This window comes from Chiloscyllium punctatum, chromosome 41 (genome assembly GCF_047496795.1).
Source record: "Chiloscyllium punctatum isolate Juve2018m chromosome 41, sChiPun1.3, whole genome shotgun sequence".
NCBI lineage: Eukaryota > Metazoa > Chordata > Chondrichthyes > Orectolobiformes > Hemiscylliidae > Chiloscyllium > Chiloscyllium punctatum.
Window position 1 is genome coordinate 28,376,498 of NC_092779.1, and position 22,188 is coordinate 28,398,685.

General features: G+C 40.8%; 1 protein-coding gene across 1 annotated transcript in view; it reads right to left on the reverse strand.

Moving 5' to 3' along the window:
• LOC140464960 (collagen alpha-6(VI) chain-like) overlaps positions 1–22,188 on the reverse strand; it is a 135,495-nt gene that overhangs the window by 48,689 nt on the left and 64,618 nt on the right. Inside the window, exons 14-18 of the mRNA XM_072560633.1 lie at positions 19,913–19,975; positions 15,113–15,178; positions 13,103–13,156; positions 4,280–4,315; positions 2,334–2,396 (exon numbers count right to left, since the gene is read on the reverse strand). Coding sequence (XP_072416734.1) covers positions 2,334–2,396; positions 4,280–4,315; positions 13,103–13,156; positions 15,113–15,178; positions 19,913–19,975 — 282 coding nt within the window. The remainder of the gene's footprint in view (positions 1–2,333; positions 2,397–4,279; positions 4,316–13,102; positions 13,157–15,112; positions 15,179–19,912; positions 19,976–22,188) is intronic.

Sequence of the window (22,188 nt, forward strand, 5' to 3'; positions counted from 1 at the left end):
TGGGTTGGCATGGATGGGTTGGACTGAAAGGTCTGTTTCCATGTTGTACATGTCTATGACTCTATCAGATAAAGGGGGCACTGTTGAAAGCAACCCTTCCCCAGCAAACTCCACTCTCTTTCTTCTTGTGGTTTGGCATCCAATGATGATCTTTGATTTCAGATGGGTGTCTTACCAGCAGCAGCCACAGTCTCATGGTGGTGCTGCTGTTCAAAAATAGACTCCAACTTCTGCTTGGCCAGAAGCCTTCAGTAGTTGCTGATTTCTGAGAAGGCCCACCACTGTCCAATTACAGGCTTTCATAAAAGAAGAAGTGAGAGAGGGTGCACACTGGCTCTACTGCTGGTGGGTGACACCCTTGTTATGTCCTTTACATCTAGACCCACATCACGATGAACTCAATTAATGTAGAATCTGATGATTATCTTAAATAATTACAATCAGTAACTGTTTTACCTCAGAGTAACCAAATTATAGGTATTATGCAATGCATTCAGAGTTCACACAATATGTAGATAACAGTATTGGCTTAGAGCAAAGGATAAAGTCATGGAGACATTGTGGTCTACAGCACAGAAAAATGCCCTTTGTCATATCAACTCTGCTCCAGTCAAAAACGAGCACCTAATTATTCAAAATCCATTTTCTAATACTTGGCCCATATACCTAAAAACTTATTAAATCTTATGAGGGTTTATGACTCCTCTTCTATCCTTGCAGACAATGAATTTCATATTCCCATCACCGTCTGGATGAAAAAAGTCCTCACATCCCTGCTAATCCTCCTGCCCCGTACCTTAAATTTAAATTCCCCTGGGCTTTGACCCCTCCATCAAAGGGAAAAGTTTCTACCTGCCAACCTATCTATGCCCCTCATAATTTTAGACATCTCAATCACGTCCCTCCTCAGTCTCCTCAAGGAACACAAGCCTAGTCTATCCAATTCCTCTTCATAATTTAAAACTCTCTAGTCCAGGTAATATCCTGATAAATCTCTGCTGCACCCTTTCCAGTGCCATCACATCCCTCCTATAGTGTGGATTCCAATTCTAGTGCACAATATCCTAGCTGTGAGGGAAAGTGAGGACTGCAGATGCTGGAGATCAGAATTGAAAGGTGTGGCACTGGAAAAGCACAGCAGGCCAGGCAGCATCCGAGGGGCAGGAGAGTCAACATTTCGGCCATAAGCCCTTCATCAGGAACATCTTAGCTGTGCTTAAGATTTTATATATTCCAGCATAATCTTCCTGCTCTTAAACGCTATGCCTCAGCTAATTAATGCAAGTATCTCATATGCGTTCTTCATCCACCTGCTCTGAGACCTTAATTGACTGGGGAACATGCACACAAAGATATCTCTGATCCTCTCCTGGGCACTCCTATGCTCCAGCCAAAAGTCCTATATATTTTATGAGTTGTCTGTCTGGTGGAGCATTTACGGATAAGTGAAACTGAGGTTCTCTGTGCCCTCTCAGGTAGCCATGAAGGAATCAATGGCACCACATTAAAGAAGAGCAGGTTAGAATTAGCTCCTGTGTCTTGGACAATGTCTCATGAAGGGTTTTTGCCTGAAACGTCGATTTCGAAGCTCCTTGGATGCTGCCTGAACTGCTGTGCTCTTCCAGCACCACTAATCCAGAACAATGTCTCATCCGTCAATGTCACAAAACTCAACTATCTGCTCATCCTTTCGACATTTACTCATTGACTGTTAAGCTTTGTGACATCCAGTGTCTTAAATTGTTCTACACAAGTTATTTATGCGATGAAGTACCATAGGAACAGTCTTAGTTAATTAAGGCACACTCTCAAATCTTCAAGCATAGAGCAAACTGTGTTATTATCCACTAAAGCCAACTCATCTATTAAATTCGAAGCAGTATTAGTTTTCATACTTAAATACACTGTAGGAAATCCCAAATCATTTATTCCTTTTACGAACAAGGCAGTTTGGGCAATCTTTCTGCCCCTCTAGTTGAAGGGACATTACCGTTGCATTAATCAAAACAGAACAACATGATTGTTAACCACATTGCTTTCTCACAATATCCGAGATTGGTTTTACCCCAAAATTATGGCACACATGGTTATGGTGCTGAGTGAGGATAGGTTTAGAACTTGAGGGCATGTGAATAAAGTCACAAGTATAAAAGTAAGAATTGGTATTTTAAGGGAAGCAGGAATTAAGTGGGAAGAAGAAGCACATGCATTTATCCTGGAGACAGACAGGGGTTAAGAAATGAATGAAACTGCAGAATTCAAACTGAAACAGTCAAACAGTAAGTTTCTACAGTGTGAGGGGAATGGTTAAATACTAAATTTCTGGTGACCACCTTTGGACCGTGGAATCCTTGCTCGCCTTTACGACCTCGTTTTCCGGGTTTTCCATTCTGACCCTATACAAACATGAAGAAATATAATTATATGATGATCTCTACTCTTCTAAACATTACCATGCTCCAAACCATGTGGTTTAAGGTTTGGAGTTAACAGCAACCCTGATAGACATATATGAGAATGTTGGTAAAGCAGTCATTTCCAATAGAACCTAAACTCGCATTAAAACCAATTTCTTGCCCACGGCCAGTGAATACTTTGAGCCAAATGACAGCCACGTCACAAGTTGAAGCACTCTATATCAGGCAAGTATTATGTGAAAGGGCAAAGAGGTTTAAAATTACTATCATTGGGATTCATGATCATCTTGTAATTAATTGGAGGCTGAGAAATTGCAGATAACTTTTAGGTTGCAGTTCACAGATTGATTTTCCTTCTTTTATCCTTTTAAAGATTACTTTTCATCGTAACACATCTGGAACCTGACATTGTTGACAGAATTTCAGCCTCAGCCAGGGCTGAAGATAGGGAATAGTGGATATTAAAATTAGAGTCACTGGCCAGTGTGCCAGTTCCCCACTCCATTCAATGCCCAGGCCATTTTCCCCCAAGGCTAGCAAAGCTGGCCTGAATGAAGCAAGTGGCTGATTGATGACACCTTCAGGCCAGATGAAGGAGCCCAACTGGAACTTTCCTGAGGGAGAGGAAGACAATTTAGCTGCTGGAAAGTGCTGACAGGCCAAAGAGCAATATTGCTACGTAAAGGCCCTCTTTGAAGGAAGTAAACAGTGATATTTGCAAATGAGGCAATTGGACTGACTTGTCCTTTATAGCTCATAGTGGAGCTCTAGTAATGCCAGTGTGTTTCCAAATATTACTGTGTTTTTAAAACTTGTTTCTCCCCCTCTGTGGCTGTACAGAACAATTCCTCTTCATAATCAATCTTAAAGATTGATATCCCTTTGCCCCTTTCGTCCAATATTGAAGGCCTGGCCACAAAGGCTGTTTTCATGTTAATTTTTTTAAAACATTGGAGAGAGGGCACCTCAATTTTGAAATCCTCAATTGTTTTCCATTGCAGCCTGTCACTGGTTTCCTGGCAGTATCTGTGGAGGGAGAAAGACCGATAACACTTCAAGTCCAATCCAACTCTCCTACAGAACCAGTTCTGAAGAGGAGGTATATCAGACTTGAAGCATTAATTCTATTTGTATCTCCACAGGTGCTGTCAGACTTGCTGAGGTTCCCCAGCACTTTCTGGTTTTATTTCAGTTTGCCATTATTTGCTGTTTGAGGTCACACAAGAAGCAGTTCTTTGGCAGCCTTCCAGTGGCAATGGGAAACTATACCTTAGTAATGAGTCATCATTTCCATAAAGAATAAGATAATTTAGCTTCTCATATCACATTACATGCTGCTGTAAATCCATTGTACAGAAAGGAGATCCTAGATTATTTTATTTCAAAATATGTATGGTGTGCATCAGTGATCCACTAAATACACACCAGATTTGTAATGAACTGTTGAAACTAGTGGTGAATCTAGAGAAAGTCTATTTGGCTTATTTTAGGATGCTTCTGTATTGTTTGCTTAAGAACAGTTCCAATTCTATAAACAAATCTGTATTCTCTAATTGAGAAAACACAGCAAAAGGGTCCTCAAGCACAGATGTAACAGCTCAGCAACCAGCAAGAATTTAAAAAGCATTTTTGAATTGGAACTTCATATTTAGGTTGTATTCCCTCAGCGGGCATCTTTGCATTACTTATTGTACGTTACATAGGAAGGGAGGAATGTACCGGACTGGAAAACATTACTGCAGACCATCTGGCTTGTTTCACTGAAGTCCCACTTAATAAAACTCACTGGTAATATTGTGCCATATGCACCACATTACTATGTTCAGTCAGAATAGTTTGAATGAAACCACTGACAAACTCACATTTTTACCAGGTGGTCCTCTGTGACCATGGACACCCTGAAGTAAATAAAAAACATTAAGCATTTCAGTTGAATCATCAAAATAGCCTTACTATATAAGTCACAAATCTGATTTTTTTTATAGGAAGAATTTCTCTTTTCAAGTCATTCAATTGCATCGAACAATAGGTGAAAAGGAAGGGATTTTACATATTTGTCTCAGCGCTGACTTTTTTTTGCACAAAACGGAAACTGCAACAAACAGATTTCTCACAAAGTTAAGGTGAAAGGACACAGGAAGCATCACAGGACTTGGCAAACCTACACTGGAGTAAGAAGGCACAGAGATTCAAATCATAGTCTAATTCAATTTATTAAATTTTGACTCATTCTCCATTTAAGAGGTAATTGTTTGATCTAAAGATATGGACAACAGAATTATTAAAAGGGAGTTAGATAAGTTAATGTTTTATCATTGACATTCTGTGCAAATTTGGAGCTGCAACAAAAATTGAAATGCAACTCACACTAAAATTTACATCAATGTTTTGCTTATGAACAATTGACCCATTACTACAGCGATGTTAACTTAAAATCTCAACTATATTGATTTCAATGGTTTTAAACCCTTTCAAGGATTAAAAACACCTTCTCAGCATAGAGGTTGTAAGACCTTATCTAAAATTAAAGGAAGTTTGTGAATTGAATACAGGGAATGAGGAGGAACAGTTAGAATTTAGGGAGACGAGGAAGAACCAATGGGAACCATTCGTAACTGTACAACTACAATAATATTGTCATTAAAATAGACAAATGTAAAATGTTAGATCAGGAGATAGAATCCAAAAGCAGATTGTACATAAAATAACAAATTCCTTCTTGCATCCTGTCCAGAAACACAAGATGGGAACAATATTAAATCCTTGGATGCATTTCAGTTTTAAAGCTGTTGATCTGGGATGAGATATTGTTGTGACCTTGAAGTAAAACACTAGGGGAAGCAAACATTTGCCAAGAAAGAGATAATCAAGCTAGTAGAACTATGGAAATGAGGTGGGACCAGAGAAAGAAAAAAAAGACCATGAATATTTAGGATGTAGGTTTGCTCGCTGAGCTGTAGGTTTGATATCCAGATGTTTCATTACCTGGCTAGGTAACATCTTCAGTGGCGACCTCCAAGTGAAACAAAGCTGTTGTCTCCTGCTTTCTATTTATATCTTTCTCCTGGATGGGGTTCCTGGGGTTTGTGGTGATGTCATTTCCTGTTCATTTTCTGAGGGGTTGATAGATGGCGCAGATTCCTCAAGATCAAACCATGACAAGCAGACCAAACACAGCCAGAAACCCTAACTACCTTTCCATACATCAAAGAAGTTTCAGAAATGACAGCCAGACTACTGAGACCCCTCGGAATCCTAGTAGCACACAAACCCACTAACACTCTCAAACAAAAACTAACAAACCTAAAAGACCCAGTACAACCCATGGACAAAACCAACGTCATCTACAAAATTCCATGCGAGGACTGCCACAAACACTACGTAGGACAAACAAGAAGAAAGTTAGCCACCAGGATACCCGAACACCAGCTAGCCACAAAAAGACACGACCCTCTCTCTCTCTCTCAGAGCCCTCCACACAGATGAAAAAAACCCACCATTTCGACTGGGACAACACATCCATCCTGGGACAGGCTAAGCAAAGAAATGCCAGAGAATTCCTAGAGGCCTGCCACTCCAAACACAACGCCATAAACAAACATATAGATCTAGATGCCATCTATCAACCCCTCAGAAAATGAACAGGAAATGACATCACCACAAACCCCAGGAACCCCATCCAGGAGAAAGATATAACTAGAAAGCAGGAGACAACAGCTTCGCTTCACTTGGCGGTCGCCACTGATGATGTTACCTAGCCAGGTAATGAAACGTCTGGATATCAAACCTACAGCTCAGCGAGCAAACCTACACCCTAAACCTCAGCCTGAGCTACAAACCTTCACAAACCTTGCAAAAACCATGAATATTGCAAAATCAGAAAATGAGACAGCACAGAAAGGAGCCATATAGCCCATTATACCTGTGTGGGTTCTTTGTTAGACCCATCCATTTATTCCTTCAATGAAACATTTTTTCTTTCCATATGACTCAATGATTTTTTTTTCCATCCAATATTTATACAATTCTCTTTCAAACGCCAATCTAGGAGGCTCTGAAATGTTATGTGGATGGTAGTGGGAACCACAGGGTGGTTGAATAAAGAGACTGTGGTATACAGAGCCATTCAAGTAGGGGAAGAGGAAGTAGAAATATGATGGTGGTAGGAGACAGAATAATTGGGTGGGGGGTGGGGGCAGGGCGGTGGTTGGTGGTGGATAGACACTCTTCTCTGCAGCCGTGAACATGAGTCTTAAAGGGAACACTGAGAGCCTCTCGGAACATGATCAATTGCCTGCCTCATGCCAGAGTTAATGACATCTCATTGGGCTAAAAAGAAACTCAGAGTGGGAGGGGATGGGTGCAGTTGTCACTATCCATGTTGGTATTGATGACATCAATAGGACTGGAAAGGAGGTTCTGCTGAAAGATTTTGACCAGTTAGGAGCTAAGCTAGAAAGAGTGGAAGCACCAAGACAATAATTTCAGCATTACTATTTGAACTACGGTCAAACCTGGCATAGGGTTAATAAAGTGAAGGAGTTAAATGCGTGGCATAAAGGTTGGTATTGGAGGAATGGGTTTCGGTTCATAGGGAACTGACAACAATGCACTTGGGAAGAAGGGAACTGTTCTGATGGAATAGGCAATACCTGAACCATGCTGGGATCAGTGTCATAGGGAGTTGGATCACTCCACCTTAGAGAGGGCTTTAAACTAGCAGGGAGGAGTGCAAGGGATACAATCATTTCAGATCAAATATGCATGGTAGAACTTAACAAACTTAACAAACAGTTTGAGAGTGAGAAGCTTTGGTCAAAAACAACGGTGCTGAGCTTAAAGAAGTTGATTACATAAGGATGAGTGCAGAGTTCGCTGCATTGGACTACAATGGGAATTTAGCAAAGGGTCACTTCATCTCAAACTACAGGGTGAATTTGACCATGTTATGGCCACTGTCTCCTCAGCGTTCCTTAACCTTAAGCTCCCTTATTAAGTCTGTTCAGTACACATCACCAAATTCAGAAATGCATGTTCCCTAGAGGGCTCTACCACAAGCTGCTCGAAAAAACAACCATCTCATAGACATTCTATCAATTTCTTTTCTTGAGATCTGCTAACAACCTGGTTTCCCAATCCACCTGTATACTGAGGTCCCCTGTGACTGTTGTAATAGTGCCTTTCTCACATGTCTTTCTATCTCCTCGTTTATTTTCTTCCCCATGTCCTGACTCTGGCTAGGAGGCCTGTACACGACTCCTATCAGGATCATTTTTCCTTTGCAGTTCTCCAGCACAACCCACACAATTTCTATGCCTTCCACTCTATACCACTTCTAGCTAGCAATTTAATTTCTTCTCTTGCTAACAAGACAATCCTGCCCACTCTCTCCATCTGCCTGGCCTATCAATAGAATGCGTATCCTTGGATATTTAATTTCTAGCCTGATCCCCATGCAGCTACGTCTCTCTGTGAAACCCACAGCATCTTCCTGCCAATTTCAATCTGTGCTACAACCTCATTATCTTGTTTTGTAAACTGCGTGCATTTCAGTACAACACCCTCAGCCCTATATTGACTGGCACCCTTTCTCATTGTTGTCCCATTATCTGCTGCGCTTGAAGTTAGATTCATGACCCTTTCCATACTATATGTCTTATTACTTGATCTGGAAACTTTAATAACCTCTGCTGAGCCCTGCCCCTTTTAACTTCTGAATAATTTTCCATGCAGCTGAACCCACACCTCACTATTTAGTTTAAAGCCCTATCTACAGTCTGAGTTATGCTGGTCCCAGCATGATTCAGGTGGAGCTTGTCCCATCACTACAGCTCCCTCCTTCCTCATGTCTAGTGCCAACATTGCAAGAATTTGAATCTGTTTCTCCCACACCAAGCTTTGAGCCATGTGTTTACATCATTAATCTTGTTGACCTTGCATCAATTTGCTCATGTCTCAGGTAATAATCAGAGATTATTATCTTTTTGGTTCTACTTTTTAATTCAACCCCCAGCTGCTCACAATCCCCCTGCAGAACCTCTTTCTCTCCATATCATTGGTATCTTTGCGAACCACGACAACTGGATCTTTCCTCTCCCAAGTTCCTTTCCAGACCAGATCAGATATCCTGAATCCGGACCCTACGCAAGCAACACAGCCTTCAGGACTCCCAATCTTGGCTCCAGGGAACAGTATCTATTACCCTGACTATACTATCTCCAGTAACAACTACATTTCTGTTTCCTTCCCTCTTCAATGACTCCCTGCACTATGGTGCTATGATCAATTTGCTCATTCTCCCTAAAGCCCCAGTCTCATACATATAGAACATAGAACATAGCAGTTCAGGCCCTTCGGCCCTCAATGTTGGGTCAACCTGTGAAAATAAACTGATGCCCATCTAACCTACACCATTCCATTATTATCCATATGCTATGTCCAATGTCCATTTAAATGCCCTTAACATTGGTGAATCCATGCCCCACTACTCTCTGAGTAAAGAAACTACCCCTGGTATCTGTCCTAAATCTATCACCCCTCAATTTAAAGCTATGTCCCCCTGTGTTAGCCTTCAACATCTGAGGAAAAAGGCTCTCACTGTCTACCCTATCTAAGCCTCTGATTATCTTATACGTCTCGATTAAGTCACGTCTCAACCTTCTTCACTGTGATGAAAACAGCCTCAGTTCCCTCAGCCTTTCCTCATAAGATCATAAGATCTTCCTTCCATACCAGGCAATATCCTAGTAAATCTCCTCTGAATGCTTTCCAAGGCTTCCACATCCTTCCTACAATGCAGTAACCCAAACTGTACGCAATACTCCAAGTGCGGCCTTACCAGTGTCTTGTACAGCTGAAGCATGACCTCCTGGCTCCAAAACGCAATCACCCTACCAATAAATGCCAACTCACCGTATGCCTTCTTAATAACCCTATCAACCTGGGTGGCAACTTTCAGGATTTGTGCACCTGGACACTGAGTTCTCTCTGTTCATCTACACTGCCAAGAAGTTTACCATTAGCCCAATACTCTGCATTCCTGTTACTTCTTCCAAAGTGAACTACCTCACACTTTTCCGTATTAAACTCCATTTGCCACTTCTCAGCCCAGCTCTGCAACTTATCTATGTTCCTCTGTAAACTACAACATCCTTCAGCACTATCCACAACTGTACCAACTTTGATGTCATCCACAAATTTACTAATGCACCCTTCTACACCCACATCCAGACCACTTATAAAAATGACAAACAGCAGTTGCCCTAAAACAGATCCTTGTGGCACACTACTGCTTATTGAGCTCCCGAATGAACATTTCCCATCAACCACCACCTCTTCTTTCAGATAGTCAATTTCTGATCCAAATCGCTAAATCACCTTCAATCCCAAAAATCAGTATTTTGTACAATAGTCTTCAGTGTAGAATCTTATCAAATGCCTTACTAAAGTCCACATATACTACATCAACTGCTTTACCTTCATCCACCTGTTTTGTTAACTTCTGAAAGAACTCAATAAGGTTAGTTACCCACAGCCTACCCTCCACAAAACTGTATTGACTATCCCCTAATCAAATTATTCCTTTCCAGATGATTATAAATTGTATCTCGTATAACCTTTACCAACACCTTACCCACAACCGAAGTAAGACTCACTGGGCTATAAATACCAGGATTGTCCCGACGCCCCTTCTTAAACAAAGGAACAGCATTTACTCTTTTCCAGTCTTCTGGTACTGCTCCTGTCGACAATGGTGACATAAAGATCAAAGCCAAAGGCTCTGCAATCTCTTCTCTGGCTTCTCTCTGCACATATTGAACAAAAACTGACCCATCTAAACTACTTGAACTGTAGTATTGTCTGTCAATATTGGGCAAGTTAACATCTCCCATAACAACTACCCTGTTACTCTCGCTCCTATCAAGAATCATCTTTGCTACCTTTCCTCTACATTGCTGGAATAATTCAGAGGCCTATAGAAAACTCCCAACAGGGTGACCTCTCCTTTCCTTTTTCTAACCTCAGCCAAACTACCTCAGTGGATGAGTCCTCAAACGTTTTGTCAACTGCTGTAATGTTACACCTGATTAACATCGCCACACCCCACATCCCTTTTACCAGCTTCTCTGTTCTTACTGAAACATCCAAATCCCTGAATCTGCAACAACCATTCCTAACCCTCCTTTAGCCATGTCTCTGAAATGGCCGCAATATTGAAATCCCAGGTATCAACTCATGCTGCAAGTTCACCCACCTTATTCTGGATGCTCCTGGCATTGAAGTACACACATTTCAAACCAACCCATCCTGATTGCCAGCACTCTCTCATGACCTTGTAAACCTATCCTTGACGTCACTACCCTCAACCTCCTGTACACTGGAACTACAATTCAGTTTCTTATCCCCCTGCTGCATTAGTTTAAACCCCTCCCGAAGAGGATTAGCAAATATCCCCCCAGGGATATTGGTACCCCTCTGGTTCAGGTGAAGACCATCCTGTTTGTCGAGGTCCCACCTTCCCCAGCAAGAGCACCAATTATCCAAGAACCCAAAACCCTCCCCACTGCACCATCTCTGTTCCTTGCCTCACTAGCACGTGGCACAGGCAACAAACTAAAGATAACAGCTCTGTTTGTTCCAGCTCTAAGCTTCCACCCTAGCTCCCTGAATTTCTGCCTTAGATCCCCACCTTTCTTCCTACCTATGTCATTAGTCCCTATGTGGGCCACCACTTGGGACTGCTCCCCCTCCCCCTCAAGGGTCCTGAAAAGGTGATCAGAGACATCATGAACCCCTGATATCTAGAAAGCAAAACACCAACCGTGAGTCTCTCTCATTCCCACAAAACCTCCTATCTGTCACCCTAACTATGGAGTCACCAATGACTAATGCTCTGCTCCTCTTCCCCCTTCTCCTCAGAACAACAGGAACAGACTCTGTGCCAGAGACCGTGCCCCATTGCTCATCCTTAATAAATTACCCCCCTCAACAGTATCCAAAATGGCATACTTGTTGCTGAGAAACCACCACAGGAGATCCCTGTACTACCTTCCCTTCCCTTTCCTACCCCTGATGGTAACCCATCTTTCTTCTTCACGTGGCTGTGGAGTGACTATCTCCCTGTAACTCCTTTCAATAACCTTCTCCGCTTCCCGAATGATCTGAAATTCATCCAGCTTCAGCTCCAGTTCCCTAACATGGTTTTTGAGGAGCTGGAGTTGGGTGCACTTGCCATAAATGAAGTCAGCAGGGACACTAGAGGTGATCCTTATTTCCCACATATTGCAGGAAAAACATTCAGCTGCCCTAACCTCTATTCCCACTATTCTAAATTCCCAAATAGAACGCTGAGAAAATGAAACACGAAAGAAAACGCTTGGCTCCTTATCAAATGACGCACAGAACTTTTTTTGGTTAGTGGAGGAGGATGGGTGGGAGACACTACCCGAGTAGTGTTTCGGGTAAAGCAACCACCCAAGTATATAACCTCTTGACCTCTCCAACTGCCTCCAGGAATTGAACAACGCCCAACCTAAAAGTGAGTAATTTATACTATATACTCACATATCCCACACAGGGAGCAAGAATCTCAAATCTGCTAGGCAAGCTAAGGGCTGAGGCTCCTTCAGCACTATCTCCTGGATCCTTCTACCTGCTTTGCTTGTAACCACACCATTCCAAGCCTGACCACTGACTAAATTTGTGGTAGTTAATCTAAGGGGGTGTGACTGACTTCTGAAACACAGGATTCAGGAACTCTCCCTCTCCCTCACGTGTCGCAATATTCAAAGCTCAGACTCCAGCTCATCAACTCTGACCTGGAGTTCCTCAAACACCCAACACTTGCCATAGATATGGTCACTATGAATCACAATGGGGTCCACCAGCTCCCACATCAAACACCTACGACACCTTGCCTGGCCCAGCATCCAACTACTTATTTCTTCATTTGACTTTTAAAAATTTCATACTGGTTTTTTAGTTTGTAGCCTGTAAATCTTTTCCCTGTTTATCTTCAACCTGAAAATAACCTCCAATAGATGGTCAAATTAATAGCTATCACTAACCAATGAACTTACAGTTTATCTGTGATGTCACTCTGTTGTGCTGGGCCCCTGATTCTGGGATTCAATTTAGCCTGTTTTCAAAAACAAATGCTTACAAATCTAGGAGACAAAAAAAACAAGCAAAAAGCAGCTCTTTCCCTCTGCACCAAATTTCCATATTTCATCCAAATTCCCCAAACTATATACTCACACAGGGTATGTCTCACTTTGGATATGATCTGTCTTACCTGACTATGCAAATATACTGGAAAGATAGCAACAAAGACATGAGGGAGGATCAGGCCAGCATCAATCAGAAAAGGAGTAGCTGAGGACTCTGGAACTCAATGGAGTTTAGAAGGATCAAGATGGGGGGTTGATCTGACTGAAACTTGTAGAATACTGAGAGTCCTGGACAGAATGGACATGGAGAAGATGTTTCCACTAGTAGAAGAGACTAAGACTTGAGGGCACAGCCCCAGAGTGAAGGGACGACCCTTTTGAACTGAGATAAGAGCAATTCAAGGCTATGGAATTCATGAATGTGGTGAAAAGCTTTAACAGCAGAGCACTTTATGTTAGAATCAGGAATTGTGTAACTTCAGACATTCTGAAAAGAGGTAATGAAGAGGTTCTTACGGGTTTTCCTGCAGCTCCCAGCTTTCCTGGATTACCATCGTCTCCTGGATCACCCTGCAACAAAATACTTGCTTATTATTACAACTCTGTTTATGGAAATTTACTGAGTAACTTTACCATCACAGAAAAACACTATTTATTTAGGATAAATGTGTTTACACCAATAAAACAGAACACTGCATTACTTAATGCCATAAATGAAATAATTAATAAATTATCCCATCCATAATTCCAGTAACATAATTTCAGCTTGATGATGAGCAGTACTCAAAATTACTAGCCAGTCCTGGAGATCGCCAAAATGTAACTGAACTCTTGGAGATGCTGCAATCAACATGATTTTTGGATGTAAGGCAAAATAATTGCTTTTAAACTAAATGCTTTCTCAAGTGGACAAAAGGCAGAATGCTAAGAGGCCCTACATTGCTCTAGGGATTGTTAAAGTACTCCATGTAATTGCAATGGGCGCCAAAGAACACTGAATTAGTGAAAAGAAGAGGAAGACGATAAAGGTAGAATTATCATGATGATCTCACTCCTAAAGAACTTCACTTAAGGACATGCAATTAAACCTGTTTTAATTTCTCATGACTGCATGCAATCTTTCTTATGAACAGGATTTAAATAAGAATGCTTTCTTAATCACTTAAGCTCAAAATTATGGCATTAACTGTGTACATTAACATAATGTATAGCAATGTCATAGTATGGGAGAAGACTGAAGTTTCCATAGCTCATGTAAACATTGTGCTGACACAGAATTGGTCCAGAGTGTGCTAAAGTGGGTCATCTCAGAACCTTTCCCATGAATTAAACCAGCTAAGACAAGTTTAAGTTTTAAAAAAAAACTTTGGCCACAAAGTTCTGAAATTATTTATTTGCAAACCAAGCAGATGCTTTACTTGATTGCAGATCCTAAAAATCGATAAGTTGTAATACAGGGTGTGTTGTCCCTCTATAAACAGTGAAAACAATTGGTTTTGCATTCAACTGCATCAAATGCCATTTAGCTCCAGCACACCTGCTACAGAGGGAGACTAAAGTTTAATCACAGAAAGTTAGGACTTGTTCATTTCAGTCCAAGTATGGTTTGTATATTGGAGAAGTCTTAATTATTGGGAAGCAACCTCATTGTACTTATGAACTTGTGGAAACAGACTTTAATTTTTGATGGAGATTCAACTTTATTTTTAACTTTTTCTGTCACTCTCTCTCTCTCTCTCTTTGGTCAGTCCTTCATAGAAATTAAATGGACAGAGACAGGCATGGCTACACAAAATTCTGGTCATTTCTCTTTATAAAAATGAAAATAAAGGATTGAGAAATAACATAACAGAGTACCGAGAAGGTCAAAAGGTACAAAAGAATGAATAAAAGAAGAGAAGGAAACATTTAATTACGAGAAGGGAAGAAAATAGAATAAGATAAACATAATATTTGATTTTTTTTTAAATCTTGAAGCAATTTACAGTTGTTACTGTTTGTAATGAAACCTAAAATTAAACACTTTCTGGACAAGAGAAATTGATTGACAATAATTTAACAATTATTATGTCATTAGAAAGGAACCTGTGTGAATAATTGCTAAACCCAATTTTCACTGGAGAGATTAATAAGCAAATAATATGAAATATAATGACAACTAGAATATAATCAGACATTAAGTGATGTACCCTTGACATTTGTATGTAATGCATGGTCAATCTGTTTAAATACATGACACAGCTAAATGTTTTTTATTTGCAGAACACAACATACAGTCATGTATAGAGGTCGATTGTGTGCAGCCTATCTTTGGGTACATATTGAATTAAACATTGAAGTTGGGTAGGAGACGCCATTTGTGTGAAACCAGTGGTAGAGAAGCAAACATTACTGGGCATCCCTTCCTCACTAATTTGCTGGCTAGGTTGTATATAAATATCACCGTGCATTAATCAGACAATATTACTTTTTCACTGGTATGATAAACCCGGAAACATTACATATTTGAATATGAATAGAGCATACCGGACGTCCAACGTCTCCTCTTTCACCTTTTGAGCCCTGAGTATTGTTTGTGATGCCAAGTTCACCCTAAATAAAATGGAAAAATCATCCTGTGAAAATTCCATAAAAGACAATTAAGAGTTTTTTGATAGTATCCTGTGGTGAAGGATTGAATTTTGAATGAAATAGCTTTTCGAGAAATTCATTGGAACTGTGGGTACACTGTACCCAAGTTATTTATCTTAACATAAGAACAAGCAGAATGTAAAGTGCCAAAGATGAGTAACATTTGCATTTTAGTTGCTGAATTCTTCAGTTTGACACAGGTGGAAGAGTTATACCAATACTTTGTGCCATATGGTACTCTTATCAACATAATAAGATGATGTATGAGTAAGCTATTCACGTGTCTACAGATTTTGACAGGACATTTCAGGTACTGCTAAAAGAGCTACAGTGAACAAATTTAAGTTGTACAGTTTTAATTGTGCAAGGCGCCATATGAACATCACCTGAATATCACTGCCAAAAGTCACAATTACTAATGTGAGCTCTTGGCTAATGATAATGTAATAACTTCACAGAGACTGGTATCTCATTGCCAAATCACCCTTTACTTACATGTGGAGAGTCCTAAGCATTGATCCAACTCCCTCAGATCCAGCTCTGAGTGAACAGAATGTCTGACACTCCTGTTCTTATCTGTCATCCAGGGCTCCCTGATTTGATCAAATTAACAGCCCCCATCAGGGGACTCCTATTGCATGAGATTCATCTGGCTGACCTCATTACAGATAACATCTCTTCACTAAATGAGTAAATGTAGGATTAAAGCCCTGTTACAGACAGCCACCAGTGAGTATACACCTGAGCTTGAGTTCCAAATGTTCTGTTGCATCCAGTGGGCTACTTCTGTGCATCAGAAATGGATGCCAGACCATCTTATCCATTCATTGTTTAATGGGTTGTGGAAGCTCATGAAGTCCTCATTCGTAAATGATCAAACCAACCATCATCTGGTGTAAAAAAGGATGTGGAAAGAGCATCTCCATAAAAGCAGATAAGCTGGAAATACTCAACAGGTCCAGCAGCTTTTCTGGAGACTGGATCAGAGTTAATGGGTCAATTTTCATTCCAGGGTCAGGACCTAAGCATCAGGATCAATTTGAGGTCTCAATCCTGCTCATCATCACTGGTGAGTGTCCAATGGTATTCTGCAGGTAAAGCTAGTGGTTTCTCCGTTGCCCAGTCACTGTTCTATTTGGCTCTGTGGATTACTTGGGGAAGTGGGATGTACTTAAAGGCCTGGGTTAATGGCCATCTGCTAAATGTAATTATGAACGTTGGCATCTTTGTCAGTGGTTGGGAACAGAATGCAGCAGAATATCAGATTGCTGCTTGCCTGAGGAGCAGCAGCCCCACAACTGGCTAATGCCTCCCTGGAGGCATTGATAGAGGTAGTGGCAATCTTGTGAAGTGTCCTGATTCTGGAGAGTGATGGGAGAAGGCCAGCCAATAAAAGCTGGGAATAGTTCAGGAGATGAGCAGTTATCCGTGTGGTCGACAGGATGTGGCCACAGTGCATGGAGTGCTTCACCACACTTCTAAGGCCTGGCAAGGAGAGCACAGTGGTACATCCAGATCACAGGCCTGAAGGTCTATACCCATAGAGGTGTACCATTGAAACCCAGGAAATTGCCCCACACCCACTCGAGTCGGATGTGACACTGGGGCCTTGAGAGGGCAGCAATGAACCCCCTAAGGTTCACAGTCTAACAATTGCCTCAGTGCTTCCAGCTAAAACTGTATGCAATGGCCCCTGTGTGCCAATGTAGCATCAGAAATGACTCCTGCTTCTCCTATAGGCTTCCTGCTTTTAACCACCAAACATCCCAGCAGAAGGGGTGGCTTCCCACGGCATCCCCTCAAAATCTCACCCACAATTCTATGCGGGTTAACTTCATCCATCTTTGCCTCAATTGGTGCCCACACAAGCAGCTACCAAAGGGGCCAAAAGAGAAAATGCTGGAAAATCTCAGCAGGTCTGGCAGCATCTATAAGGAGAGAAAAGAGCTGACGTTTCAAGTCTAACTGACTCTTTGACAAAGGGTCAGTTAGACTCAAAACGTCAGCTCTTTTCTCTCCTTACAAATGCTGCCAGACCTGCTGAGATTTTCCAGCATTTTCTCTTTTGGTTTCAGATTCCAGCATCCGCAGTAATTTGCTTTTATTTTAGCTACCAAAGGGACTTCCATTTGCAGTCTGGTGGGAGGGACTCAGGAGCAGGGGAGAGGCCTGGCAGGTCATGTATAAATAAGGGAGGCATCTTCCATCAAGGGCCACCTTTCCATATCAGGCTGCCACCCTCAAAACTCACTTCAAAGTCTGGACCTTGTAGGTGCTCCCTCAGCCCTCTTCGCATACCTGGTCCAACCTGATGTCCCAATGTTGGCTGTTTGCTGCTGGGGACAAGAGCTGCCAACTAACCAGATTAACCACCAGCTCCCTGAAAAGTGAACCAGTTCCAGCCAAATCATTGCTTCCTGCAGCAATCAATGGCTTATGGTGCTGGCATGCTCAGTGAGGAAGGGTTCCCTGTCACCTCTTTCATTGAAAGATCCAAGAACAGAATCAAACCAAAACAGATGAGAGAGGGAAAGATCCTTGGGCAGAGAGAGAGAACATTAATGACCTACATAGATGATCACCCCAAGGGTGGGATTGAACCTGGGTACCTAGCCCCTGTGATGCAGCAGTGCTAGCCATTTAGCCACCATGCCATGTATCTAAACTAGTCAGTAAATAGCCTTTCAGCCTCATCCCACTTTCTGGCTTTTAGCCCATAACCTGCTTGATAGCCATTTGAGTGATGAAGGATAAAATGAAAATTGATGAAAGAGATGATAACGATGCATTTAAGAAATGAGAACGTCTAGAGAAAACTCAAATATTTACAGACAAATCATTACCAGCACACGCTGTGTGAGAAATTGTTTTTTATGATCTGCAACTGTTGAACTCAATGTTGAAGCCAACAGGTTGTGAGGTACTGACACCCACCCCTTCCCTCTGTGTTGTGTACTTGGTTATGAAGCTTTAAATCTGATGAAAGATGAATGACTAATGATTCTCCACTTGTCTTCCCACAGAACTCTCAGCTGATTGGTGATTAAAGCACTTTCTATATCTCTTGGGGACGAAGAAAACAAACAAAAGTAGTGTTGATGTGATAAAAGAGTTATCAGTGCTACAATCGGTAATCCAGTCTCAAATCGCTTTCAAAATTGCACTTGTGTTTAGAATTGAATTCTTTGACACATAAACATTGACTGTGTAGATTAAGGCATTTTATCAAATCCCTGCAATGTGGAAGTAGGCCAAATGTCCCATCAAATCCATACCAATCCCAATCCTCTGAAGAGCCATACTCACCACCCCCTACCCATGGCTAACCCCACTTCACCTGTATATCCCTGGACAATGCAGGCAATTTAGCACACCCAATCCATCTAACCTGTACATCTTAAGACCATGGGAGAAATTCCATGCAGATGCAATGTGAACTTGAAAACTCCACACAAACAGTTGCATAAAGTTGAAATAGAACTTGGGTCCCTGACGCTGTAAAGCAGCAGTGCTAACCACTGAGCCACTGTGCCTCTTATCTGCACTGGTTGGAAATAGCCATTCAGTCTTGCCCCACTTTCCCACTTTTAATCTATCACCTATTTTACAAACCACTTCAGATATTTTTCAAATGTTGTGAGGGTTTCTACCTTCACTATTCTTTCTTGTAGTCATGATTTGGAGGAGCCAGAGTTGGATTAGGGTGGACAAAGTTAAAAATCACACAACACCAGGCTATAATCCAATAGGTTCATTTGGAAACACTAGCTTTCTGGTCATGAGTTCCAACTCTCAAGCATCATCTGGTAGAAAAAGTTCCACCTAATCTCTTTTAAAACTTCTACATACCATAAATCTATGCTCCCAGGTTATGGACCCCTCATCAAAAGGGAAATGGATCTTTTGTAATTTTATACTTTATATAATTTCTCATAGTTTGATACATTTCTAATTAGGCCTCCTCTGTTCCAAACAAACCATTGCAAACTTATTCAATCTTTCCTAATAACTAACTGTTTCCAGTCTAGGCATTGTTGAAAATTCCCTCTGCATGTTCTCCAATGCAAGTTTCGACGCAAACTCAGATGCATATTCCTGAACATAAAATCTTCTATAAACTAGTGCAATCCAGCAGCACTGAGGAAACTATTTCTTGAAATTCACATTCAAATATATTCTTTGAATTAAGAATCATATCATGATGCAGGTTTATTAATACAGTTGAAAATGGGCTTATCCAAAAAAGAAACATTTGTAATGAGTGTGTTCAGGTCAACACAATTAAACAAGCCAATCAATAATAAGTAATTCTAAAAAAAAATTAAGAAATCATTTGTTAGTTTTTGTTGGTGTAAACTGGTCGCTAAATAAATCAATACTTCTTAATTTTTAAAAACTTATCCTTGCTTAATTTTGTGAGCTTAATTGAAGTCCTGGTATTAGATATAATGAGCAAAAACTCACCCTGGATGGGTGAGTTGGGGTTGGGGTGATTTTTTTAATCACAGAAGTTTGCAGAAAATGAATTTGACATAATTTAATCTTCAAATTCTTTAATCTCTTAGTGTTTTTCCAAATTACACTGCAGAAAACACCACCTAACTGATATGAAAACTCTAGACACTAAAAATTAAAGTAAATAAATAGCCCATTCAGAATCTCATTTTATTCATATATGAATGTGGTTTTACTTACACGGTTTCCACGTAAACCTTGTATTCCATGTTCACCAATGTCTCCTTTTTGACCTTTCTTCCCCTAAAATTATGCACAATGCATTAGTTCTTAAATGACTATAGTAGGTTTTGTAATAACACACGTCTGAGTACCATAAAAATGTTCACATTGAGATATCTTCTCTGCCCACCTCTTTCTACCTTTTCCTCAAATAAGATTGCATTCTTGTTTTTTTTTAACCACCATTTCAAACCATCATGCTTTTACTCCCACCTCTAGGTCACTGCAATCCACCATTCCTTAATCTCTCCTTCCACAGAAATTGCCCACCACATTTTGACAGCCTTAGTATTGTCATTAGCTGTGGGACAGCAGTACGGGACAGATTTGTGTCTGATTTAAAAGAAGAAGACATTGGCATAAAGTTGCTGATATTACCAAAGATAATTTTCTACATAGCTTGCCAGACAGCATTGCCTGTGGATATGATGAACCATGACTCAAGAGAGGTCAGGGTTAACAATGGGCTGCTGAGAGAACTAAGTTGTAACTGACTAAGTAGAGGGCCCCAACACCAGCATCTGGTAGGAAAGTTATGACAAAGTCCTGTTACCCAAGCTTGGACCAAATATTTGGTACTGAGCTATTCATCTGTGAGTACAGAGTACTGCAGCTGTAAGAAGAAAGATGATTTTGCCAAAGTCTTTTAAAAAAAAATATAACCAGAGAAAGCACTGACTGAAGGAGTGGGCAGTTAATGCATACATTTGTAAAACAGCAACTGGTCAATGGGAATATATGAGAATTATAAGATACATTAGGTGCTAGAATGTAAATAGTGCTGTCTGGAGGTCAGATTTTATCAAAATTAGATCTGACAAATGTTTATCTACAGCTTAAGTTAGATAATAAATCTAAGCTATATTTGTCTATACCTTCCTCCTAAGCCCCATCCTCACCCCCATTTATCGCTCATCCCCTTCTCCCTCCACATTCCTGGTAAAGGGCTTATGCACAAAACATCGATTCTCCTGCTCCCCAGATGCTGCCTGACTTGCTGTGCTTTTCCAGCATGATCCTTTTCGACTCTGATTCTCCAGCACCTGCAAGTCCTCACTTTCTCCTATTCATACACAAGAGGCTATTTCAGTTCCAGAATCTAGCATTTGGTGTTTCTTCAACCTCTTGAAATTTCTCAAAGGACAATGAATCAAATTTTGCAAGGAATTCAGGGAAGACTGCTCTTTAGAGGGCTGCTTATTTCAGCTCCAAACTGGCAGACCTATGATAATTGGCTGAAGAAGGCGTTTCAATATTTGGGAAAGCATGGGAGTTGGGCAAAGGCAGATAAATATGAAATATTTTAAAGCATTGTTGAGTAATTGACAAAGACAGGTTACAAGTGTAAAGCTCAAGCAACAAAAAATGCATCAACACAATCAGAATGTCTGTGTTTGGATTTTTTTGGTTCTGGCGATTTCTACAATAAGTTAATATCAAAGTTTATTTTGTTGCATAAACTCTTGAGGACGGATATTCTGTGGACAAACTAGAGTGCAACAAAACACTGAGGTTGTGCAAAAGTAAATTGGTGAACGGTGCAATAATTGTACATTACAACATGTCCAACAACACTAAGCTCGCATGAGATACCTCTCCATTCAGAGTAAGGGCTGTGATCTCTCATGTGTTGGATAATGAAGAGAGACTGATTGCATTTGCTTCATGCATCCTCCATGTCAATGAGTGAAATTATGCTCATGAAGCATTGTCTTTGATTTTTGAAGTAAGAAGATTTCATAATTACATATATGGTTGCAATTTCACAATTGAAATTGATCAGATAGCTGTTTCAATTCCAAAGTCTCCAGTATCTACTTTAACTGCAGCCCGACTGCAAAGACAGGCTTTGATTTTGTCCGTTTTTCAGTGTGTCATTAAGTACAGATGATCTCAAGATCCTTGCAATGATGATGTGTTGTCTGGGATACTATCCTTATTGAGGTACAGCTCAACAGGGAAGGCGTATTTCTCATTTTGTACGTAAATGAGTTGCCAGTCACACTGGACAGCATTGATAGAGCAGTTCACAGGGAGCTTGTATTGTCAGGGGTATATGCCTATAACACAATCTGGTCGGAAACTCTTGCAGTCCAAGCAGCACCAGAAGAGAGTAGAGGGTGCTAATACCGTACTTGGTGGGGAAAGTGCACCTGGATTTTGACAGCAGCAAGAGATATAGCTTCCTAAGGAGGTTGGAGGATGCTCAGGAGGTGGAAGGGCTCTTGAGATCA